The sequence below is a fragment of the Sceloporus undulatus genome, chromosome 2 (assembly GCF_019175285.1).
Source record: "Sceloporus undulatus isolate JIND9_A2432 ecotype Alabama chromosome 2, SceUnd_v1.1, whole genome shotgun sequence".
Classification (NCBI taxonomy): domain Eukaryota; kingdom Metazoa; phylum Chordata; class Lepidosauria; order Squamata; family Phrynosomatidae; genus Sceloporus; species Sceloporus undulatus.
Window position 1 is genome coordinate 263,239,875 of NC_056523.1, and position 27,326 is coordinate 263,267,200.

General features: G+C 41.4%; 1 protein-coding gene across 2 annotated transcripts in view; it reads right to left on the bottom strand.

The window, feature by feature from the left end:
- Positions 1 to 27,326, bottom strand: part of LOC121923412 (synuclein alpha interacting protein) — a 134,170-nt gene that overhangs the window by 32,907 nt on the left and 73,937 nt on the right. For both annotated transcript variants that reach the window (XM_042453820.1, XM_042453819.1), the window contains exons 3-5: positions 13,293 to 13,365; positions 6,983 to 7,836; positions 4,625 to 4,804 (exon numbers count right to left, since the gene is read on the bottom strand). In XM_042453820.1, coding sequence (XP_042309754.1) covers positions 4,625 to 4,804; positions 6,983 to 7,836; positions 13,293 to 13,365 — 1,107 coding nt within the window. The remainder of the gene's footprint in view (positions 1 to 4,624; positions 4,805 to 6,982; positions 7,837 to 13,292; positions 13,366 to 27,326) is intronic.

Sequence of the window (27,326 nt, forward strand, 5' to 3'; positions counted from 1 at the left end):
GTCCCTGTTAGTGCTCTTAGACATCTCAGCGGCTTTCGATACCATTGACCATGGTATCCTTCTGGAAAGCCTGAGAGAGTTGGGAATCGGGGGCACTGCGCTCCAGTGGTTCCGTTCCTACCTCTCAGGTAGATTCCAGATGGTGCAGCTGGGGGACATTTGCTCCGATAAGAGGGCACTTACATCTGGTGTTCCTCAAGGAGCCATTCTGTCCCCCATGCTATTTAACATTTACATAAAACCGCTGGGAGAGATCATCCGGAGACATGGGGCGCAGTGCTATCAGTACGCTGATGACACCCAAATATGCTTCTCGGTGTCTCCAACTGATGCAGTGACCAGGGATGGCACTCTCCTCTAGATGCCTGTCTGGAGTCAGTAATGGGCTGGATGAGGGAAAACAGACTCAGACTGAATCCAGAGAAAACGGAAGTACTTGTGATAGGTTCCCCGGGCCCAGGGATGGAGATTTGTCCACCTGTCCTGAATGGGGTCATGCTTCCCCTTAAGGACTCTGTTCGCAGCCTGGGGGTGCTCCTGGACTCGTCACTCCATCTCACATCTCAGGTGGATGCGACAGTCAGGAGTACCTGTTATCAGCTTCGGTTGATACGCCAGCTGCGACCCTACCTGGGCCGGGGGGGACCTTGAAACAGTGGTACATGCTCTGGTAACCTCTCGGTTGGACTTCTGTAACACGCTCTACATGGGGCAACCCTTGTACCAAACCCGGAAGCTTCAATTAGTGCAGAACATGGCAGCCAGGCTGATCACTGGATGTTCCAGGACCAGCCATATAACACCTATTCTGCATTATCTACATTGGCTGCCTATTCGCTTCCGGGCGCAATACAAGGTGTTGGTTATAACCTATAAAGCCCTAAATGGCTTGGGCCCAGGGTACTTTGAGGACCGCCTCTCCCCATATAATCCGCCCCACACACTCAGGTCAGCAACTTTTGATGGTTCCACCTTCGAAACACTCTGCAACTGCACAGAGGGCGTTTTCAATCTTAGCCCCGCAGTCATGGAACTTGCTTCCCGAAGAGTTCCGCTCGACCCCCTCCCTTGACCTTTTTAGGAAGAGACTCAAAACCTTTCTCTTCGAACTAGCATTCCCCCAGTTTGTTTGTAACGCTTCCCCCCCCCCCTTTGAACTTTGGCTATGTTTGTATGGTTTTTTAATTTGTGTTTTTAATTCTTGTTTTTAATGTTGAATTGTTGTATATGGATGTTTATATACTTATCGTTTGTGTTATTAAGATGTTGTAACCCCGCCTTGATCTCAAGGAAAGGCGGGCTATAAAGAAACGTTTATTTTATTATTTTTAAATAATAAAATTTTTATTTTTTATTTTGAATTTGAAATATTATGTCGCTGTATTGTTGTTCTTATGTGCTTTCACATAATCTTCAGTTTACACCAAACACAAGTTTTTCTTGGCAAGGTTTATTCAGGCAGGGTTTCCTCCAAAACTAAGAGAGTGTGACTTGCCTGAAGTCACCTAGTGGGTTTCTGTGGCTGACAGAGATTCAAACATGGGTCTCTCAGACTCCTAGTCCAACACTCAAATCACCACACCATGCCAGCTCTGAGATATTATATATCACTTTTATGCCCACTAATTCCCATGGAGAAATATAGACTAGCATTATAATACAAAAAAACAGGATAGAAATAAAAATTATTACAAAGCAGATGAAAAGTTTTAAATGTCAAAGGCCTGACAAATTTATATAGTTTTTGCTGTCTGCTGGAAGTTCAGTAAGGGGGAGCCAATAATACTTACCTTTGAGAGGTGTTTGTCCATAATGCAGGTGTTACTACAGAAAAAGATTCATCAGGTATGTACTAACTTACTGGGGGGGGGGGGGATGCAGCTGCAGAACCTCTTCCTTTCCACTGCTTTCTAATCAATGGCCATGACCACTACTGTCCATCATCAGGAAAACATCACCTTGTGGTGGCATTTTCTTCTATCAGAATTTGATTCTGTAAACATACCTCAAAACCCAAAAGGTTTTAAAACCCTATTATCATGAGAATAGCCTTTCTATATCTGAAAGGTTACACACACACACAGAGAGTACATCTACTTGCACATCCACTTGGTACTTTTTGTGCTCTGGTTCTGTGTTCAGAAAGGTAAAGTTTTTGGGGAAAAGTGCTTACTTTGCTCAGAGAAATTGAATGCATTAAGGAGACTATATTAACCACAACAGATCCACAATAACCTTCCTCTATAATAAGGATGGATGGAGTGCTAAAGCTTGGCAATGCATAAACAGTGAGCATTACTTTATTATTTCTGATGGCTTGGAGGATGGAAAGAAGGAAAATGCCCTCCTGGCAGTGTAGAGAATGGTACAGGTTTACAGTAATTTGTGTAAGTGAGGCCACATTTTTAAAAATAAAAGTCTAAAATATTTAACTGGTATAGTATCTGATTCAGTCTTGATGATGATCTATGGTATGTAAGATGGACAGTTGATCTTTTCTTGAACCTGGAGACTAGACTTCAAATTCTTTTGGACCCAGTCAGTTTCAGGATTCCACAGCCTCAAACAGATGGCCCAAAAGGGCCTCCATCAGTCCAATCTGGGGGTGGTGTGTGCACATGACTCATGCTCCCAGATCACTCTGCACTGAGGCCATTGAATGTGGCCCAAAACTGGCTGCAAAAAGAGTGGTTTCTTACTGCTCTTTTTCACAGCCTGTTGAGCACTGTGGTAGCAGACACCCTCAGGATCACAACATCCAGGGTGGTCCTGGGGTGATACCAGTGTTTGGCTGCTCCTTCTGCCCCATCTGCTTCGCCCCTATGGCATATATACTCTCATCCCTCCATATTTGCAGCTTTGATATTTGTGGATTTGATTATTCATGGATTTGATTACAATGTTCTCTCTAGGAATATCTAGGTCCTCCAGTGCAACTCTATGGTCAACTTTAACTAAACGTTGCACTGAAAGACCTAGAGATTCCTGGAGAGAATATTCTACTAGGCATTTGTAGCTCCTCCAGTGAAGTTCTATGGTCAGTGTTTGTCAGATGTTGACCACAGAGTTGCACTGGAGGACCAGAGATCCCTAGAGAGGTGTCCTTTCAGGTAAAAACATGGTGTTTTTGTTATTTGCGGTTTTTCCAGATTATGGAGGGACAAGTGTATTTTATTATCCAACAAAATGACTAAAATATAGGTTCACCCAATAAAGCTAATTAGAAAAAGTATTGTCAGGGGATAAAAAACATTTAACAGGAAGGATGTATTGATTATGCTTGCAAAACACATATCTCCCTTCTAGACTGGATGATAGGCATCAGCTAAAATTCTTTTATTTTAAAAAAGGAAATCGTTATATAGTAATCTGTTTTTATCATTAAGGGCCAGATTAGACACCATTGGAAACTCAGTTTTGGAATGCAAATATTTGCTATCTAAAAAGCTGTGCAAGGAGTGCATAATTTCAAAGGAGAAGAAGTGGTTTATAGGGCACTGCTAATTCTAGCCACTGCTCAAAACATCTCACATGAATAGTCTTTCCTAGCTACATCTTTCCAGGTGCAGTGAACATCTCCCACCACTAGTGAAGCAGGTGCTTGGGAGCAGCAGATTTGCACCCTCTCTCATGTGACCTGGCAGCTCTTCTCATTCTCTGGAGCACAGCCACCCTCTGCCCTGTATAGCTCTCCCAAGCTGGCATTGTAGGGACTAAAGTTGGCAGTTCCTTCCATGATCATTTCTCCTGGGGGCGTAGGTACTGCAACCACCTCCACCCACTCTTTCAAGGGTGCATCTCTTCCTCCTTTGCACATGGGAGACCTGGATACAGATGCTTTGTCCATTTCCTTGTTGATGGGTGTGCAGGTTAAAGCACAAGCACTACCATTGCCATCACACTTTGTTCCTCAAGCGATGAGTGGGATATGAGGATACAAGTGGTGTTAGATGATCCTCCACCTCCTTCTCAGCAGAGGGGCAATGTACCATCATCATGTCCCAGTAGGAGTTCATCAGATGTCAGATGAAGAAAACCACACATATTTTGAATTCTTTTTCTTTTTACTGAAGAGCTTTATTTTAGTCCAACAGGAAATTTCCATATTTTTGTGATATTTGCGTTTTAATAGAGATGCTTTTGGGAATTGTTCCATGGCTAGACTGGACAAGGGAATGGGTGGGGTGCTTCTTCTTTGGTGTCTGTTTGTTTTTTTAAATTTCTATTGGCTGGGAGAAGTAGTGGGCTGGGTTTTCTCATCTTAGGCAGCGAGACTTGTTATGGGGTTCTTTGGATAATTTTTTTTCACAGAGTGCTATCACATTCTTCGCTGCCTCTTGGGTGGTGCCAGAGGGATGAGCATCACCATCACATCTTCCTCTAGTGGGTTGGGTTGGACTTTTGCCACCACTAGTGGAGTGCAATGTATGGAGGGAGGATCATGTTGCTTCCTGCCTTCAGCAGCATTTCAACTTTGGCCACCTGTGGCAAATGGAACAGCAAGTGGAACAAGGGCAGGTAGATGAGGCTTTTCCTGCCTCTATCTCCTGTACTACTTAAAGAATGTTTTAGAAGACAACTGGGTTTTGAGGCTGATGTACATTATCAAATGGGTTCATTTTACCTTTATTGCTAAGCCAGCTGGAGTTAGTCGTTCACTGTTCCGCTCATTCAAGCAGTCTTCGCCCATCAGAGATGTGAGATGTTGTAAGCATTCTGCATGCCCCTGTGATGCTGCAACATGCAAAAGATTGTTGCCATTTTCATCATGAATTTTATCCAGATTGTCTGCTGCGAGGTGGGGCTGTGCAAAAGAGGTTTTAGAAGAATTAATTGCTTAATTCAAGACAATTAGCAGTTGCCATGATCAAATACTTATAATGTAAAGTTGAAGCAGTCCCTAAAAACAGTGGAAGCAACTCTACTTCACCCTTAGTAATAATCTCATTTACCATATGAATGTAATAGTTCCTCATTATATGTGAGTACATCTTTTGAAGTACTGAGTCCAGTGATGATTAGAGACACCGGTTACAGTTTATCTCTTTTGCAGTCAGAAGTACTGGGATTGGCATATGATGCTGCTCCTTTATAACCCATTATAAAACAACTTTTCTATGTATTGCAGTAATTAACTGCAATATTATATCAACACATGCTTTGCACAGTCCAATTCATGTGACAAATGCTTTAATCTTATTCTACTGACCACATACAAAGCTACGAATTAAACTAATAAAGACAATACTTGGAAAAATCACACTTAGTTGTGTCCTAGAAAAGGTCCAAATTAGGATTTGCAGTATGTAATCAATCTTAAGGACCCCTACAACAGTGGAGTTATAGATATTTTGTGAGTTCCTTCAGCTTCTGCTCTCTTTAGTATGTGAGCACAATAATGACAGTGCAGAGACAGAGTATCTAATATCTTATGTCCAGGTATAGCTATCTATAACATTTCAGACAAAGGAAAGACAATAATTGGAATGCCCTGGAGGATTAAAAAAAGAGTTTCCTTCCAGACTGGTGAAGCATAAGACTGAAAATTAATTGTATAATGCCACTCATTTTTATGAAGGCAGATCTGGTATAGGCTTGAATGAATATTGATCTCCTGCAGGATGACAGATTCCATGTTCCTAAGGGAATTTCTGTAGAACAATAAAAAATTACATTGTATAGCTTTGTCCCAAATGTACAAATCCATCAGACAAAACAAAAGGAAATATGCAAGCTAATCTCACTCTACCACTATATAAATATTTGTTTTTCTTATTTTCTATTAGGTTTAGAACATTTTTTCCATGATGCCTCCATTAGCTTTCTTTACCAGTTCTAACGCCAACAAATCCTTCAGTTTCTCAGTAATATCCTGTTCCCTGTGTTATAATATGAAACCTGCAGCTTCTCCCAAGGGTTGAAAAAGTTATAAGGCATTTACTGCTTGTAGCAGATCTCGCTGGACCCAGTACAGCATTGCACTGAGCTACCATGCTTCCTGATGATGATGATGATGATTATGATCAAGAAGGAGGAGCAGGAGAAAATAAATAATAAATTGGTTGAATAAACAGATAGGGAGGAGTTGGGGGTGGGGGAGTAAAATTCATGTTACAACATTGGAATAGTTAATTGTGTTAGTGACTCTCAATTTGTATTTTCACACAGAGCAAAGGAGAGATTTGTTTTATAGTTCCCTTGGCTCAATGGATATAGAGAAGGGGAAAACTGAAATTGTAAAGATAATTTTTGGACATCTTATATTTTTATCATCACAGTGCAATAAAATACAACATCCATTAAAAAAATACTGAATTTTTGTTTGTTGCTTTATTTTATGTTCTGATCCTATTTCTGCTCCAGCTCATTTTCTAGTTAAAACACAAACAAAAGCAGGTACACAGTAAAGAATGCTTATAATGATTGTTTCTTCCCACACCAACCTTGTTAGCTTGCATCTAGTTGCTTTGGAAACGTCTTTTCATGATGTCTGATTACAAAGCTGGAACTAACTAAAACCTTCATGTGGGTCAGAGGCCAATTGGGGCTTCTGTGTGAGCTCCTGTTCATGAAAGCTGTTGCAATGAGCTGGGGTAAACACTCTTGAATAATAATCAGAACACAACAGAAGCCCCTCTGTTGTCACTGCAGTTCCTCTCAATAGGAACTCCGTTAATCTGCTAATAACTGACAAGTGAAGCCCCACCATTCTGAATAGCAGATTTAAACTTCAGGAATACTATAGAAACAGTACATCATGCCTACCCAGATATGTTGTTATATTAAAATCAACCATTACAAACTTGTTTTTTTAAAAAATAAATCCTTTTGTAAGCCCCAGCATTCAGTTTATGTGAATTTTGCAAAGTAAAAGGAACATGGGCAATTTACTTGCAACTCCAAATAACATTTATAAAATATTTTTTCTTCCTGTTCTACCTGGGTTATGAATTAATAACTCATATTAATTTTAATAACTTACCAGTAGGGTTATCTGTCCTTCTTTCACAATATTTAAGATGCTTTTATTTTTTTTCATATTCTCGTTCCTTTCTTCTAGACCTCCAGAGTTGTTCCAGTTTGCATTGCTGCTTGGCTCATCTTGTTTATTTTCTGTCACCACAGCCTGCAGATGAAAAGTTCTTAACTGACTGTGAGACAGCGTCTTCTCCATTTTATCAGCAAACGTCCTGTTGAGGAAGCCCTTGGTCTGAGCTTCAGGTTCATGGACTGAACTACATTTAACTAATGGCTGAGGAAACTCTAATTCTTCCACTAAATGCTTATGCTGATCAGGGACAATGGGCTGCGCTTTTTTCAGCTGAGAGCTTTTCACTGGGGACAGAACACAGAACTGTGTTGTTCCCATTGGTGCCTTCTCGATGTTTCCTGCAGGGCACAACTTGCCACTGAGACTGTTCAGTGTTGAGTACACACTCAAAATCTGTTTTTCTGGAGCTGCCTTGTTAAAAGCAGCAAGCTGCTGGCTGGATTTAATATAAGGCACATCCAAAATTTCATCCATATCCAGGTCATAATGTTCCAGTTCACCAAGCAAAACCCCAGGTTCGACACCTTTAGTCTTAAGGCTCTCTCCATTACCCAGAGTCAGGTTGCATTTCTGAGTTGCAGGTGGAGAGTCACTGCCTTTCTTGTACTCTATCTTTTGGTTCTTTTGGTCATCACTTTCATTATTTTCAGAGCTTTCTGGTTGATGCTTAAGTGGGGAAACTCTCTTCACTGGCCTGAACTTACTGTACATGTCTGCAATGCCAGTTGGTTTTTGTCCATTTCCAAGGAGTGTTGAAACCCCCATACTCCAACTGGTGCCAGAAACTAGAGGATACATTAAATACAACATAGAAAAAAATAATCAATTACAGGTTCAGGGGTAGACTTCATGGCTACGCAGGAAAATACAACAAAACATAACATCCAACAAAAGAATGATACCCTTGTTGGGGGTCAACTAAAAAGTACAAAATACATTATGCATGCTTCACTGATTTCTCCACCGGGCAAAAGATGTCAAAGACTCATAAAGGGGAACAAAAGTGACTAATATTCTTATCCTATTAAGAGAGCCCTAGCAGCTCGGTGGTTAAATGTCAGTATTGTAGCCATTCACAACCACAAGGTTGTGAGTTTGATCCCAGACAGGCTCCAGGGTTGACTTAGCCTGCCATCCTTCCATAAGTTGCTAAAATGAGTACCCAGCTTGTTGGGGGCAATTAGCTTACACATAGCTTAGGGAATGCTTAAGTGCACTGATAAGTGGTATAGAAATGTACCTGTTAATGTTATTGCTATTATTATTATCCTATACAAAGACAGCCAGCATGATGTAGTGGCTGGCTGATGATGTCTCTGAAGACCAGGGTTGGCTCAGCCATGGAAACCCACTGAATGACTTCGGGCAAGTTACACATTCTCCAGCCCAGAAAACCTCATGATAGGTTCACGTTGGGGTTGCCATGTCAGAAACTTCTTGAAAGCACACAACAACAATAACAACAACCACTTTCAATAGAGGATGTCATTGAAGTATAATTGTCCATAGCTAATATGTAGCAAAAATGGTATGAAAACTATATTTTGGCCTAAAAGCAGTTATTAGGCACAACTAGAGAAGGCCCAGGGAATAAGAAGAGACTCAGTAAATGATTTAATGAAGTACTCTACTTAGATGCAATTATCAGATTTAGGCTTTTGCATTTTGCTACCAAGCCATGAGCATCAAACACACATGAACTATAAAGAATACTTAAAATTTAAGTGTAAAATTGAACAACAACTATAAATTTCTTGAGTCTATGAAAAATAAAATAAACAGGCTATATATAGCAAGAGAACAGAAATAAAAAAAAATCAAAAACAGCCCCCTTAAGCTGCTATTTTTCCACATGGTGGGGGTTAGGTAAAAATACAGCATCCAAGGAAAGCATTAGTAAAAGGGGGCATTAATTTCAGTCAGAAAGATGGTGGGCAAGAGAGAGTTTATACCAGTTTTCTGCTACTATAATTTAGGACATACTATCATGGATTTCTTAATTAATGTTCTGCTGAATTCTCTTAATTATTGAGTAATTTAGGCACGTTACAGACCGCCCAAAATGGGCGGTCTTGCACCGCTGCCGGTTGCTACATCCAAGAACCGCAGCAGCCAAACCACGCGGTTCCTGGGCGCAGCAACAAAGAAGCTAGGCCCCGGAATAGGTGCCGCAAGGTGCGAGGTGCGCACTCGCGGCGCTACTTCTGGTGCGCGACATCCGGACGCTGTGTGTCCATGACATCAAAATGGCGCCGCCGCCATTTTGACATAGTCATTACGCGCGAGGGGCAAGGCGCATCAGGATGCGCCGCCCCTCACGCGTAACGATGGCGCCCCATAGGGCCCGTCCGGAACGCACCTTAATGTCAGATGTTCTGCAGAATTAAGGATAATGAGTGTCACATGTTTTACAAAATTCGGTTAGATTCTTGCTACCTTAGATACAGCAGATCTTGATAGAAGCACACTGTATTTAGTAGGAAGACACAACCCAAACTGTCTGTTTACTATTGAACTTACATTTAGCATGGAAGTTAATTCAGTTTATCACTTGTGCTAAATGCAATGCTTCAACTGTTACAAACTTGTACTGAAGTTCAGAAGTGCAATGTTTAAAGCAGCAGCTCTACTAACACTGTTCTCAACAACAACAACAACAACAACAAAAACCCTCCAGCTATTAGATTTTGAAAAGAACAGAAAAAAGTTTGACTGGATATTTTTAGAAGCTTTTGGAAGTCTAATACTTGGATAATTATTTATTATCTCAAAAACAAGACTCAACTTAAGATGTCCAATACAAAACTCTGTCACTGCACAGATTTCTTTATATATTATATATGATCCTGGATTCAGAGGGTGACACTTTTATGTCCATTTTATTTACATGTGAATTGTTTTTCAAGTGATAGAGGAAAATGGATACCACATGTTTCCCAGCTGTTTTATTCTGACTGGAACCTCAAAAGGCTTTGCATAGAAAATGAATTCTGTTGAAGTGACAGGAAAACACTTCTTCTGATAGAAGGGTCTAGAGCGTGACAAGGCATCAACATTTTGTTAGTCATCACCTTCTTGGAACTCAGATGATTATTTGCTGGGGGGCAAGGACTGAATGAGTTTTCTTCCTCTACTGTAAAATTCAAAATATGTGACGGCTCTAAAGAGATAGCTCCTTGGTTGAGATAGGAGCTGTACAGATGGGCAGATAGATGCTGGCCCTTTCCTCCCCCCCCCCCCCTCGGATTGGTGCCACAGCAGCTGCATGCAGTGGCACTGATCTGCTCCCTCTAGGGAGCAAAAAGAAGCTGCTCTAAGCAGCTTCCTGGAAGGGGCGTCATAAGCGCCATGGCATGGTGTCATGATGCCCCTTCCATCCAATAGCATTTGGACACTGCGCCCACCATGCATCAGCATGGCCTCTTTCTAGGCTAGGGTACCAGCGAACGCACAGTTGAGCTGCACAGCCTCTTTTCCTCTGCCACATTGTTCACCTCCAAATAGCCGGGGGGGGGGGGGGCTTTGGCAGGTGAGTAGCCTTGTCTCCTTGCTGTGTCCTCCTCTTCCTTCTCCACCATGTCAGCCATTAGGATGATGGTAGCTCCCAGGCCACTCAGAAGTGAACGATGCAGCAAATGAGGAGGATGAGGTTTCCATAGGCAACAGCAGCACACTCTGGAGGACTTTTTGGGGTCCAGGAACAAGGGGCCTGGAGCTTGCACATGGAGTCCAGGAACAAAGGAGGACTTTGTGGAGGGACTCCACTTGATGTTATGAGTCTATTTTACTTTCTTTTTTTTTTACTTGTTGTGAGTCTATTTTGCTTCTCCTGCCTTCCCAATTTCTCCAAGCCCATATATTTGATTTGCATCGGCATTTTAAATTGTGAGCCGCTTTGAGCCCCCACGCGGCCATTAGCGACAAAATATGTCAACATTTTGGCATTTAAAAAAAAATTATAGACAAGTATATATGGTAGGTAACCATTTAAATAAAGTTGCCCATATTTTATCCCAAATTCTGTGTTTGGTCTTGTTATTTCATGGCTTGGTCATCAATAGATTTTGGACCAGTATAATTTTCAGTGACAATCTTTATGTACAGTTTGATTTCTATCAGATGGATACTTTTGACAATTTTTGGCACTCTTAATGCTGGTAACATGACACTTTGTTTTAGGGATTAAAACAAGGATTCTTTTGTGCTCCTAGAACCCCCTGTCGTCTCAAGCCAGTTTCTCTCTCTACATTATTTCATTATTAGATACTGCTAAGGGTTCTTGCATCTTCCTGCTCTGTTGACTGATTTAGAACAGCCTGACTTGAAAAGGTTTCTGCAGTGTATGTGCAAGTAAACCAACTAATTCCTTCTCTCCTGTCCCAAGAAATGTTTGCATAATCTGATAATGATCTTGCTGTACTTACTGCTGAAGCTCAAACATTTCAGCAGCAATTATTATCTAGATAGGCAATTGGAAGACAGATGGAGTGGAAGATAGTATACTTGAGCATGTGTGCATACAGAAGTAAAAAAAAAAATTAAAATCTCCATACACAGTGAAACAGAGGAAAAACAGGAAAAAGACAAGTTCATTTGTAAAATTACAAGCCTCAGAATTTCCCAGCTAGCCTTTGCCAGTGAGAAAGGTGGGTGGGGGATTCTGGGAGTTGTAGTCCTAAAATGTATGTGTTCCACACTATCACACATTCTAGAAACAGAGACTGTCCCTACCTTGCAAGCAGACATTTCCTGCTATTGGAACAGTACTGCTACATACTCTAGGCAGGGGATTTAAAGGAAGAGAAGGAAGTGAATTTGAGGATCTGGTCTGTTTTGATGGGAAGATTTGGGTCTTTCTGGAGGTGAACTGGGTTGGCTCATCTACAAAGCTCTAACATGCATTACTGCCTGATAATTTAGGAAATGTCTTAGCTTGTTTTTGAGGCAATGGAAGTTATAGGCAGAACCCTCTGCTCACAATCCAGTGCACTTTTACCTATGTGCAAATGCTATTAGAATGCATTTGCAAAAAGGATGCATTGGATATGAGTTAGCTTACATCAAGCATTTGTGTCTCCTTTCCTTCTACATCAGTTTAAATGTTGAAATTAAAGAGGATTATTCATTATAGAATAAATGACTACAAAACTAGAGCTGTTTCTGTACCACCATCATCCTGCCTGCTTACTAGCATAAGGGCTTTTTCAATATTGCTGTAAATAAAATATGGGAGATGTCAAGAAAGAAAATGAGAAGAGGAAGACATTGTTTCCTTGTATTTCCAAGTATAATTGAGAAAAGGTATGTGACAATTTAGTTGCTAAGGACTGTGGCAGGAGAATACTATAGTTTTAATAAAAATCATGGTAATTTTCTCTTATGTGAAAGAAAATACGGAAAGGAAATCCTTACCAAAATACAATATGGCTCTTACAATCTTCCCTTAAAAAAAAAAAAAGAGGACTCAGATTTCTATTATTGGCATTTCATATTTAAAAGTATTAATGAAACCATGATTTGATGTTAAGTACAATGCATTTTTCAAAGTGCAATGCATATATGTTACTCTCACCAATACAATTTGCTCCATGCTGAAAACAGAAACAAAAGAGCCTTAATCCGATTTACAACGTGAAAAACAACACTGAATGCACTTTTTGTCAGTGGGGGAAAAGGTCTCCAGCTGGTTCTCATCTGTGTGCCATGACTCTTCATTTAGTTTACACTATTAAACTCAAAAACTTTGCTTTCATCTTAACTATTACAGTATGCCTGAGAATAGATTCTATCTTGTAGCATCCTTGATAGAGTTTCAGAATTTGGCAAAACATCATGCCTCAAACTGGTCATGACCATATGGGTAGTAAATGTATCCAACATTTTTTCATTGGCGCCTACATCATTATGTCTTGTCACTAATGGTTTCCCGGGTTTTTCAGTAAATTGTTGCATATACTGTGGTTTGGAGCTGCTGAGATTAAACCCTGCGTTTATCTGTATACCGCCAAATCCTTTTATGGAACTATTTTTGTTGTTGCTGCTGCTAATGACCTAACATTTTAAAGGGAAAAATGCAGAAGAAATGCATGCGATAGTGGTGGTGGAGAAACTTTTTAAAACTAGAACGCTATTACACAAGCATGAAGTTCAAAAGAACAAAAACAATGCTGAAAATATTTTATGGTCCACTTCAACACACAGAACCTTTAAAAGTGAGAACTGCAAAACATAAGTGGCATACCTGTTCTGTCTTCATTTTGTGAATCACACTTCCTACGTATTTCTGGGATAGTCTTGAGGGAAGTTACTGAATACTGGAAAATAAAATCACATTACAAGTAAACAAAGTGTTGTTTGAGGATTAGAATGGAGTTCCTATACAGTCTATTGTTCTCTGCTCCTCAGTGAAATAGTGGGAGCAGGTACATGAGCAAATGTGTGTCTGCTCTGATGGCAGACAGGCACAATTGGATATAAATCTATGATGTTGTTATACATGTGGATTCATCCCTGAGGAAAGAGGATCAGTTTACTATGAAATACAACCACACAGACACATCTGACAACCTGCAGTCATACTCCTTTGTAGTTGTTCTTGTAACATTAAGTTTAAAGACCAAATAAAGTAATACAGAGACTTATGTTCCCTAGTGAAACTCAGTTATATTAGCACCCAAGTGACAAAATTACATTGCAGGCTTCTACCTAAGCAGAACAAAGCAGTAGACAGATGAGAATTACATAGCCCTCCAGATGTTGTTGGATTGCAACTCTCAGCAGCCCTAGTCAGCTGACTCAATGGTGGTATATACAGTCCAGCACCATATGCAGGGCCATATCATTTCCAACCTTGACACATCTAAAATACAAACTTAACTTGAAATATCCAGTGTTTCCTGAAAGCAAAATTTCAACATTCAGCGAAGGACTTTGGCTGCAAACTGGCTACAGCAACATTGTAAATATTGGGAGAATATGGGAATGCATTATAGAAATCCCAGGCCACCTCTTTTATTTATTATAGCTTTTGATTTTGCAATCTAAATTTTTTTTAAAAAAAATGTGTTATGTTTTACAAATGGTAAGACTCATATGTCAATCTGTCTATAAAAATATTATCTGGAATGCAATGATCTTACAGACATTATTCCATATGAAACACACCGGAAAATAAGCCAGCTTCTCAAGGAATAAGTGTTATTGCAACTAACATGTCTTACTACTTTGCTGCAAGGGGCACACCTGATGTTGATCAGCAAGCTATTCCTTGGATTTGCTTTTAAAGCAATGTCACATGTCTGAATAAGCAGCAATAATTTCTTAATAAACTTGTGGAATGCCTTTATATACCCACATGATCTAGCATTGTAAAATGAATTTTCCCACAAAGAAAATTCTGTACCCAATTTACAAAACAATCCCATTATGCTAAACTGAAGATAGGCTGCTGCTACACCAGCACAACAGTCACTGTAATGAATACATGCTCAGTCAAAGAAAATACTCTATTGGAAACATACAAAATTTCAGGAAAACAGCTGGCATACTTTTCCCTCCCCATTTCTAGAATCTACCAGCATTCAACAATTGGGCTCACCCAGCAAAGATGTCTACACACAGAGGGAACCACTGGACACATGATGATTGGGAATATGGCCACAGACCTAGTGGCAACTGGTGACTTTTAAGCCAATGGGATGTTGAATCTGCTTTGGGTTTTAGCAGTAAGGAATGTGGTGGCTTAGTGGTTAAGTTGCCAATTCTGATGATTGGAAGGGTTACAGTTTGAGGCCCAGGTGCTGCATGATGGGATGAGCTTCTGTCACTACTCCCAGCTTCTGCCAATCTGGCAGTTCAAAAGCATGCAAATGCAAGTAGATAAATAGGTTTAGGTGGGAAGGTAACAGTGTTCAGTACAGTTTTGCTGGCCACATAATCACTGTCTCTTTTGGCTTAGTAATGGAGATGAGTACCGCCCTACAGTGGGTTACAACTAGACATTCATGTCAAGGGACTACTGGCCAAAACAGACCATAAAAAACCCCACTGGTTTTGGGGTGGCATGGAGGTGTGGCGTATGTATGGCACATGGCCCGATGCCACCCCCAAGCTGGTGTCGCATAGTGGGCGGCATCACACTATTTCTACGGCATGGGGTTTACATGCACCACACTGCAGAAATATTTAAAAGCTGCCGCAGTGGCAGAAAAGCCATCTTTTTTCTACCCCCAAAAGGAGTGGCATTTTGCCACTTGTTTTTGGGCCAGAAAAATGCTGGATCAGGGCCAGTGTGCGGTTGCCATGGTCCCAGTCCAGCATTCAAAGGGGCCCTACCTTTACCTTTCTAAAATGAGCTATCCAAGGTACTGAAGTCTACCTAAAAAAAGTTATGTGCCTATTGGATAGCTGTATTAAGGTTTGGACTAAAAATCAGAGCAGATCCTGCACAGTGCAGACATGATAGTTATCAGCCAATTGCACAGATCTACATCACAATGAACTCAGTGTGGAAGAAAACATTCTGGCAACAATCCAAATTTGTTAGTCCAATTTGCACAGCAATTATCTGATTATTGCAAGCCCCCTCCAAATCCTAAAGGTGAAGGTTTGAATTCCCTTATACCAGGCAAAGGTTTGCATGGCCAGGCTGGACTCCTTGCTGTCAGTAACCACGGAAGATTGTTTTAAAAGCTGACCCCAATGCTTGAAAATCTGTGAATGTGGAAGTGGTGTAATTGAAACACAATCACATATTCATCTGTATTATAACTTTTACAAAGATCCAAGAGCTCATTTAATTTCCTCATTTACTTTGTTCATACATAGAAAGTTCAGATGAATTATTTATCTCTGTGCTAACCGAATTATTACTGAAAATACAACCAACTTTCTTGCTGCTGTTATTAGAACAAGGTCACAGACACTTGTGAAGCCAAGTTGTTTTTAGTCTGTTCTGTTCTATGTATTGTTATCTGATTTTTTTGTGTGTGTTAAATCCACTTTGATTATATGAAAGGAATTGACATGCTTTCATATTCATTTGAAACTTTTGAATTTTATTTGTCTGTTTTATGGTTTGCAGGGTAGAATAACATGTACAGTCGGCCCTTCTTATACATGTTCTTTTATACATGGATTCAAGGATACATGGTTTGAAAATGTTCAAAAACAGTACAAATTTGAAATATCAAACCTTGATTTTCCATTTTTTATACGGGACACCATTTTGCTATGTCATTATATTTAATGGGACTTGAGCATACACAGATTTTGTTATACACAGGGGATCTTAGAACCAAACCCCAACGTATAACAAGGGTCCACTATATTATTCAGTATGGCTTTCTCTTGAACCTGCCACTGTCGTGGGCATGTCTGGTTAGGACATGTAAGAGGGATTTGTTAATGGCTGCTCCCAGGCTATGGAACTCAATTTATAATATTTTAAAGTAGCAAAGATTCTGATAGAATTATTTATTTATTTATTTATTTAAAACTTTTTATTATAGTCACATTTTTAAAGTTGTACTTTGTGCAGAAAGCCCTGGGACTAATGCTGGGAGAAAGGCAAGGCATTAAATCAGCCAATAAATGTATCTCCTTAAACTCCTCAGAATCACTGTTTTCCTGAACACAACACAGGAAAGGGAGGAGGAAGAAACATAACACAGCAGTGATCTGGCTCCTAGGTCAGGATGTCTGTGCAGAGTGTGTACAATCTTCCTGAGGCAAGGTGTTAAGACTAGCACCTGTTCACAGTACACAGTTATAGCACTATGAACCCACTTTAACTGTCATAATTGCATCCTTTGGAATCCCATGATTTGCAATTTAGGGAGAAGTATTCCGAATTCACAACCAGAAAGCTCTAGTGCCTCACAAAACTACAAAACCCAGGATTCCATAAGATGCAGGCATGGCAGTGAAAGAAGGAATCCTATTTCTTTAATTGGACAGTGTGAAAGGGTACTAGGCCAGAGAGGGATTGCATAGACTCTAGGATACACAGCAAAGACAGCTATAGACATACACTGATGCCTCACTCGATAGAGCAAGGAAGCTGGAGAGTGGTATTCTATCCCAGTCTTTTACATGCATAGGAAAAAACGTCCACACAAATAAATTCCCTAATCACTCAGCCAAACCAGCACACAGCAATCACAGGACGAACATTTTAAATCTGCTTTTCTCTCTCTCTCTCTCTCTCTCTCACACACACACACACCAATCTGTTAGAAACTGTGAAACACAATATTTTTCATGGGCCAAGAGACACTCTAATTTTTCTTTCCATATGGAAAGACTTATTTTAACAAATGGCACTGTGGTTTGCTTGTGCATTCTTTCTGTAACAACCTGGTTTGCCACTACATCTGGAATCACAGCTCCCAACTAGTATATGTCTGGGCTGTCATGTCCCTTTCCAATGCTTTAGAAATGATGTTTCATTCAAAAAAAGTATAATTTCATTGGTGTTGTGTTTTTAAAGTCCCCATAAAACAAGACGGCAGACATCAAGCTAACATTTTTATGGAGGTTCCAGAGCAATTTCATAGCACTGAGCCATGGCAGTTAAAGTGGTGTCAATCGGGACTATTTCTTCAGGACAGATGCAGCCTAAGTACAATAAGACCATCTAGTTTTTCTACACTTCTGTTTTCCCAACCGCCAATTAACTTATCTATTTTACCCAAGAACAAAGATAGTTCTAGGAAGCAACTTCATTTTTACTTATACTAGTGGGAGATTAACCATAGCATGCCTCTTTGTCTTAAACAGAGTTGACAGATCTCAGGGCCCAAACCCTCCCATCTGGCCTCAGGTCAATGGGAGAAATCACAGGATGAGACTGCTGCTTTGAAAAAAAAAATAGAAGAAAACCCTGTATGTTCCTGATACCTGCTATTGCAGGCTGCTGTGAAGCAGCTGTTCCCCATTTCTATGGGTGTCCCTGGCCACTCCCTTCCCTTCCTTCTTCCCCTCTCAGTGTTCTCATATCACAGCTGGGAATCAATGCTCAGGAGGAGGGAATCCTCAGTGCAGAGAAATACTGAGTTGCCTTAATATTCACTGCCTCAGTCACTGAATATGGTGTTACAGGAGGGCTGCTGTGTGCCTTTTCCTATCTTACTGTTAACTTTGGCAGTTCTGTCCCCATCCTCCTCACCCTACCCTAAATTGTTGAAGCCTCAATACATATTCCTTTCTTGGTCTGACATGCAAATGGGTTGTAACATTAACAAAAAAACCTTTCTACTAATGTCTTTCTTCTTCAGCTCTGCTTAACCATTTGATTACTTTCTCTTTTAATCCTTGATTTCACTTCTCTCTCTCTCTGTCCTGTGTTCCCCCCCCCCCCGCATGCAACCATTGGTTAAATTCTTCTTCATCCCCCTTCATCTTCTTTATTTTTCTTTCCCTGCTTCAATATCTACTTATACCACTTTCTTTCTTTCCTTTCCTTTTCTTTTCTTGTCCTCTTTCTCCTTTCTTCTCAACTCCTGGCTCAGCATAATCCATTTCCCCCCTCTCCCTCTCTTTCCATTTTCTCTCTCCAAAGGTCCTACCTAAACGTTTTCATTTTCTTGCTCTCCACCTCTTCTCATCTCCTAGTTGCATGTGTCTTCTCTCTCTTTCCATAGTCTTCCATAGGCTCTGGTGCCATAACAAACTACAGACCACAAGATGGAGCCATGGCAGTTCAAGCGATGTGAAACTGCATTATTTCTGCAGTGTAGATTCAGCCCCAGTCAAGAGTGGCAGGAGGAGCAGGGAAGTGCCAAGGTCACTAGCATGTTCATGCTCTCTCCACCTATTTTCCTCCAGGGAGTCATGAGCCACGTTAGGAGGGAATTAAAGTTATATGAGCCTTATCCTTTATACAGTTTGGTAACCCTAAAAGTGAAACAAGCTTACCTATCCAAGTGTTAGTCCCAACTAGAGTAGATATATTAAATCAAAGAAACTGGTATAAGTTTTGATTCATAAAGTTCTCATTGATTCAGTTATATCTGCTATAGTTGGGGCAAACAATTGAATTTCGATCCCTGTCATGTTTTCCAGCTGTTCAAATATGAGCATATCAGTAAGTGAAGAAATATGAGTAAGCTTTTTACATTATAAAATCTTGGGACCCTTCTGAAATTTTTTAAAAAATACTATTTCCTCATTGATTTTCATAAGTAAGGAATATATTTGTATATGTTGGTTATTGAGTAAACAAAGCAACTAATATAATGAAAATGTAACACTAGAAACATTGGCTTTTTGAAAGTCAGGTAGTTCAAATTAAACTGCCACACAATTGGCAATTCAGTTAAGAATAAATTAGCTTTTTTAAATACATCATTGCAATGTGTTTTCTTAGGCCAAAGTTTTTCTCTGTATATTACTTCCTCCTGGAATGACAAACCATTCTATTTTAATATATAATTGCTTCCCAAGGCAAGAAAAGAAAAGAAAAGAAAAGCACCCATTAAATGTACTATAAATTTGATTGTGCTTTTAATGGTGTGTGTTTGATTACATTAACAGATTTCCTCCTGCTCAACTTCTGTCCCCAAACAAAACATGAACACTTAAAATTTCTACCATTTCTGTCAATACAATGAGCAGGATTTCAGCCGAGAAAAATTATTAAGCTGCCAAGGCAGAACATTACTAAATTCGTTCCCCGGCTACTAACAACTCTTCACTTACTTTCATTCTTTGGCTTCTATCCTGCTCCAATGAGAGTGGCTACTGATTACTCTTGCAGTTCGGTTTTAAATACTACTTTGTAGTATCTGCTTTATCTTCTTATTGGGATACATATTATTCTTGTTACAGGAGACACTGGTAGAGCTTAGTGTATCATCACAGAAGGAATAAAGGGTAGATCATATATGGGCCCTCTCCAGATGGGCCTTTTAGCACGTACCGCGTACATGCTAGGGTTGCCTCGGAGCGTCCTTTACAGATGCTCCCTAACCCTAGCACGTATTCCGTATGTCAAAATGACGGCGGCCTGTACAGATGGGTGCCGCCATTTTGACGTGACAGCCATGCCACGTCCAAATGGTGTAGTGCGGCCGTGCCGTCCTTGTGCTGCTACAGGGCTCATAGGGCGCCCTATTTGTGGCACCAGAAGGAGTTCCGAAATGGAGCTCCTTCTTCGGGAGCGCCTCATTCCCGCAGCCACAAAACGGCTGTGGGAATGAAGCCGGGGGAAAGGGGCCAAGCGGCCCCTTTCTCTCCCGGCAGCAGCTCCCTGGGGTGTCCTGGGGCATGAAGCCCCAAGGACACCCCTATCCAGGCTGGGGGGAAGTGGCATTTTGCCTCTTCCCTGAGGCTTGGAAAAGTGGCGGATTGGGGCCTCCGGGGCTGCCGCTGTGGCTGCTCAAGCTCCGATCTGGCAGGGAAAGAGGCCGGTGCAGACCTCCCCAAAGAGGTGGGCTGTATCCCGTCATAGAAAGGTCTGAGCACAAGACATGACCAGTTTAGGCTATTGCTTCCTTGTTCAAGCTACAGGTTAACTAGCCCTTTTCTCGAATTCTGAAATACTCCAAAATCCAAAACAGTCCATATGGGTGACTGAGATAGTGACATTTTTGCTTTCTGATGGTTCAGTATATTCAAACATTGTTTCATGCACAAAATTATTTAAAATATTATGTATAAAATTACCTTCAGGCTAAGTGTATAAAGTCTGTATGAAACATACATGAATTTCATCTTTAGACATGAGTTCCATTGTGTATATGCAAACAATTCCAAAATAGATCTGGTACAAAGCATTTTGGATAAGGGAGACTCAACCTATACCATTTATTTAGTATCAACAGTGTGCTAGGATCATGTTCGCGCCTGAGGACATAGCTCTCCCTCCCCTTAGCCTCAGCTTTTCTTGTCTATCAGCCACACAGAATCATGAAGGTACAAAAATAACAGTAGATCCTTTAAGGGCTACATCTAGCCTCCAAAGAAGTTAGAGGCTTTGAAGGTTCTGGGTAGCCAGTCTTCTACAGGCTTCAGTTGCCGATAGTCCTTTGCTGAGATAATAATGTGCTCTTACAGGGATAGTTGAGTCGGAAGAGGCTGTCCTGGGATCTGAACGTTCTATATATTGATGTAATTTTACTATGTTTTGCTAGACCTGAACCTGCCTCATCATACTTGAACTAAAATATGACAGTGACCCAAACTTTATCCTGTTATTCCTAACAGCATAAACTGAAGATGGTCTATGACAATCTATTAACAGGGAGGGCCACAGATGACTGGTGAAACATCAGGAATAAACTCTTCTAGAACATGGCCACATAGCCCAAAAAACTCACAACAAACTATAATTTTAGAATATATTTAATATCTGTTCCCTTTTAGAGAAGTGGGTGGAATATAAGCTTTTTAAATGAATGAAAAATAAAAACTTTTTTTTTAAAGAGAGAGAGAGAGAGAAAACAGTGCAGCAACAAGAGAGACATGATACTGTGTGATAAGTACCTGCCAAAGATATTATTATCCTAATGTAATTGCATTTTATTAGCTTTGTGTGATAAACTCCAAACTTTTTATTATTACTTGATTTCCAAAATTATATGTATTTTCCACTGTGTGCCTGTGCCTTTTTCCACCAAGGCAGCAGCTAAAGGCAAGGAACCTGGACAGGGGGCGGGACCAAGGCTTTGAGGCTTCTTCTGCCCTGCTCTCTCACCACCAGCCAGCTCCAAGCCCTGCTGAGAGGCTACTGTGTGCCTGTGCCTTTTTCCACCAAGGCAGCAGCTAAAGGCAAGGAACCTGGACAGGGGGTGGGGCCAAGGCTTTGAGGCTTCTTCTGCCCTGCTCTCTCACCACTACGCCCTCCCTTTGCCACTGGACTGCTGCTGTGAGCTGCATTTGCTGCCGGGCGGTCCTCCCGGGTTGTAGAGAGGTGCGCAACTGCGCACCAGCCCGGGAGCCGCCCACGGACTGTGAACCGGACTTAGGGCCTGAAGGGGAAGCTGTGTGGGCTCAGGCCCTACCTGCCGGGTACTCAGTGAAGGACCAGACCAGGTTAGGTGGGCGGGGGGGGGTGTTGCCTTGGTGCATAAGAACACCTTGTCTCTGACCAGAAACCATGTCCGTCAAACCTCCTATATCAAGTGTATTTACTTGACCCTGAAGGCCAGAGACAGTCTAAGGATTCTGTTGGTCTATTGGCCAGCCCGTGTGCTAACAGACTCCCTTAACGAGCTGACACAGTTGGTCTTGGAGCTGATGCTGGAGTCCCCCAGGCTTTTGGTCCTGGGAGACTTCAACATCTCCCTCGCGGCCAACTATATTCCACCCGGTGCGGCTCGGGAATTCATGGATACCATGACATCCATGGGCCTGTCACAACTGGTGCTGGGGCCTATGTATTCCGGGGGTAATACACTTGATATGGTCTTTTGTTCGGACATGGAAATTCCGTGGGCAGAAATATCTAATATTTCCCCCTTGTCATGGACGGATCATTTTCTGGTAGAGGCAAAAATCAAGGCATCTACCCAGATCCCCCCGGGGGTGGTGGACCTATTCGAGTGGTCCACCCTCGAAGGTTGATGGAACCCAAAAGGTTCCAGGAAGCCCTAGAGGGGTATATGGTTGGAAATGACGGCGATTCTGTTGATGCCCTGACTAACATCTGGGACACTGATCTCTCCAGGGCTATACACAGTATCGCTCCCAAGCGTCCTCTCAGGCCTGCTTCCAAAAAGAAGCCTTGGTACACGGAAGATCTCCGGGCAAGGAAGCGGGTGCTGCGACGGCTAGAGCATGTCTGGTGGAAACACCAGTGCTTATCCGACAAGGCTCTCCTAGACCGTCTTTTTGACGACTATGGAGAGGCGATAGATGCGGCAAAGGAATCGTTCTTTGGCGCACGTATCGCGTCCGCGGAGTCACGTCCAGCAGAGTTGTTCAGGGTGGTGAGGGAACTAACTCAGCTCCCTCCTGCCCCGAACCTGATCCTTGAACCAACTAAGGCCTGCTGTGACCAATTTAACAACTTCTTCGCGGATAAAACCTCTCGGATAAGGGAAGGTCTCGATGCCAGCGTTAGAGCAGAAACCAGAATAGAGGTGTCCAGAGCCTCCGTGGTCTCGGTTATACTGGATCATTTTGAGTCGGTGAGTACCGAGGATGTGGACAAGATCCTTAGAAGCGTTAGGAAGACAACCTGCTCCCTCGATCCCTGTCCCTCATGGCTAGCGGCTCAGGGGGGACCGGTAGTAATTCAAATGTTACACCAGATTATTAATACATCTCTGAGGGATGGGCAATTTCCATCGAGCTTAAAATTGGCCACAGTAAAACCTCTGCTCAAAAAGCCATCCCTTGACCCCCTGATGCATAACAATTATCGGCCAGTTTCGCTATTGCCATTTTTAGGGAAAGTGATCAAGAGGGCGGTTGCAATCCAGCTTCAATCGATCTTGGATGAAACGGATTGTCTAGACCCATTTAAAACCGGCTTTCGGGCGGGTTACGGGGTTGAGACTGCTATGGTCGCCTTGGTCGATGATCTCCGTCTGGGCATGGACAGGGGGAGCGTGTCCCTGTTAGTGCTCTCAGACATCTCAGCGGCTTTCGATACCATTGACCATGGTATCCTTCTGGAGCGCCTGGCAGAGTTGGGAATCGGGGGCACTGCGCTCCAGTGGTTCCGATCCTACCTCTCTGGGAGGTTCCAGATGGTGCAGCTGGGGGACGTGTGCTCTGACAGGAGGGCCCTTACATCTGGGGTCCCTCAAGGAGCCATTCTGTCTCCCATGCTTTTCAACATTTACATGAAACCGCTGGGAGAGATCATCCGGAGACATGGGGCGCGGGGTTATCAGTACGCTGATGACACCCAAATAGTCTTCTCTATGTCTCCGACTGATGCAGTGACCGGGGATGGCATCTCTCCTCTCGTTGCCTGTCTGGAGTCGGTAATGGGCTGGATGAGGGAAAACAGACTCAGCTTGAATCCAAAGAAAACGGAAGTACTCGTGATAAGTTCCCCCGGTCTGGGAATGGCGGTGGTTCCACCTGTCCTAAACGGGATCACGCTTCCTGTGAAGGACTCGATACGCAGTTTGGGGGTGCTCCTTGACTTGTCACTTCACCTTACATCTCAGGTGAGTGCGACGGTCAGGAGCACCTGTTATCAGCTTCGGCTGATACGCCAACTGCGTCCCTACCTGGGCCGGGCTGACCTAGAAACGGTAGTACATGCTCGGGTAACCTCTCGCTTGGACTTCTGCAATGCGCTCTACATGGGGCAACCCTTGTACCATACCCGGAAGCTACAATTAGTACAGAACATGGCAGCAAGGCTGGTTACTAATACACCTAGAACCAGCCATATAACACCAGTCTTAAAAGACCTCCATTGGCTGCCTATTCGCTTCTGGGCGCAATACAAGGTGTTGGTTGTTACCTATAAAGCCCTAAATGGCTTGGGCCCAGGGTACTTAGAGGACCGCCTCTCCCCGTACAATCCGCCCCGCACACTCAGATCAACTGGGCAGCAATTGTTAAGGGTTCCAGAGGCCAGATTAGTTGCCACCACTAAGAGGGCCTTCTCCATCTCAGCCCCCAGCCTCTGGAACGCGCTGCCCTTTGAGCTCCGCTCAGCCGCCTCCCTTACCCAGTTTAGGAAGGGGTTAAAAACATTCTTGTTCGAGCAAGCTTACCCCTGACTCCCTGACCCCTAAAGTATTCTCTCCTTGCCCCATTCGTCAGCATGTCAAGCTGGCACGAATTGTGGTGCTTATTGTTTTATTGTAAAAGGTTTTTTAATGCTATGTTTTGATGTTTTTATATTGCTGTATTGTTGTATGTATGTTGGAAACTGCCTTGGTCTTATAAAGGCGGTATATAAATAAACTTTTACTTACTTACTTACTAATACAGCCATACATTTCCTGAGGAAATGCAGCTTCTGTGCTTATTTATTTGTAGAACTGCATTACAAAGTTTGGACATGTACACTTATCAAAATATAACAATTTATGCATAAATATAGAAAGTGAAAATTAGGTACATTCTCGCTAAAATACAAACATTATTTCTCCAACATTTCATAACAGGAACATACCCACATGCCTCAAAATAAAGTTCACTCAATGGAACTTTGAGTAGTATATAATTTATTTTACAGGATTCTGATTAAGATAACTAGAACAATACCATGCTACACTGTTATAACACTATTATTCCATTTTTACTGCTACAGCTGCCTCCTGTAGATTCCTGGGATTTGCAATTTAGAGAGGGGCATTTAGCATTCTCAGTAAGCGAGCTCTTAAGTCTCACTAAACAACCATTTGAGGGGATGTGCAGTAGTTACATTACAGAGTACAATATTTTTATGAAATCATAAAATCCACTTTTAAATTTAATTTTGATTAATATCTGCCTGATATTTGTTACTTAAATGTTGATATTCAAAAGTTGCAAGATTTGCTTCATTAAAACCCAGGACTAAATCTACTAGAAATCAATCTTTTCTGTGATCATGACAGCTGACATTTAAGAATAATACTGTTCCTATAAGTTGACCAACTTCTTTAATTCAAAGTGGTCAGCTGTATTTTACAGCATCCATTATTAGCATTGAGAATTGTGCTACCCATTTCGGGATCTGACAGCAAAGTTCATCATTAAGGCACAATAGAAAAGGCAAGATGAGGTTATCTTCTTTGTTTTATGGTGTTATAAACCTGAGACTAGAAATAGGTTCTGGCACTTGTGTGTATATCCCACAGTAAAGAAATCCTGGATATATTGGTATGGTGAGATTGGACCACTGTCTAATGAATATGCATTCCCTATTTTACCCTTGCTACATTAAAAATCTATATAAAACAATCAGATTTTAAGATCTGTTTTATAAGAAAATAACAGCGGGATATATATTTTTTAAAAAAACGAACAATGCCTCTTTAAAATCTAGAATCAAAACATAAATTCAAAAATCATACGTCTAATTCCCTCACTAATTGGGCATTTAATACATATTTGGTTTGGAACTTTTATTGGTATTCATAAAAGAGAGTAACCTATAGTCAGGAGCTCATTAGGAACATTAAAATAAGCCGCATCATTGCTTCGTGTAAGAATTGCAAAGTATGCACCATAATATGATAGCTTTTTAATAACAGAAACTCAACTGATTACTGTATTTAGATTCTCCAGGCATACTGCTAGCTTAAATGGATTCTTAACTCTCCTTAGAGGGGCTACAATGAGTTCTCAGAACTAACTGTTGTAGATTCCTTGGGGTATTCTGAAATAGGAGGATATAAAATAGGGAAATGTAACAACAACAGAACAGTTTATCAAGCTATTGTTTGCTGAGGGTGCAGCTTCATTTCGTTTCTTAATGTTTCCCTATCTTAATTAGACAAATAAAAAGATGAGCCTAAATCAAACTTCTGGTCCCAACTTCTGTAGACCCATTAAATCCATTGTTGAATAGAAAGCCAGCATTTAATGTAACTCCCATTGCGTTGATGGGCCTAATCAAGTTGTGAGTAGCAGCTGGATTTAGGCCACAAAGTGCCATGTTAAGTTATTGTAATGGATCTATCTAATTCAATCTCCTTCCTAATGCAGGCTAGCCAAAGAGCTTAGACAAGTCTACAACCAGAGGATAAGATTCTGTTTGGTCCATTTAGTTCTTGGAATAGGAGCACTATTTTTGGAGTTTGCTTGCATTCTTACATATTTCAAGATATCTATTATTGATTTCTTCTCAGGATTGGTCTATATGCTATTGGATGCAACAACAAACCTGGATTTTAGCAAGAGACACCAGAAGAGCATCCATCAGCCTAACCATGAAGACTAGTCATATTTGAAGTAGGTCTGTAATGTGTATGAGTCAGAGCAGATATTATTCTATTAACCCTTCAATATCATAGGTGAATCTGCTGTTGCCTTGACTGACCTGCAATCTAGAGAAGAGATTAACAGAATATTTGAAGGTCATTGGTATCACTTCTGTAGAGCAGAAGCTGTGCATGATCTGTTACTAAGTTCAACAACACTGGGTGCTTTTGGACAAATCACAAAAAACTTGTAATGTGTGGATGCTAGGACCTGAGCATTTATGTCAAGTTCCTACATTTTGTCCTGAAACCAAACCCCACTGTACTTCCAGGCACAATTCAACTGCTGTTTATGGATTATGAAGTACAGGTTGAGTCTTCCTTATCCAAAATACTTGGATCCAGAAGTGTTTTGGATTTATTTAGGAATATTGGCATATATGTGTGTGTGTGTG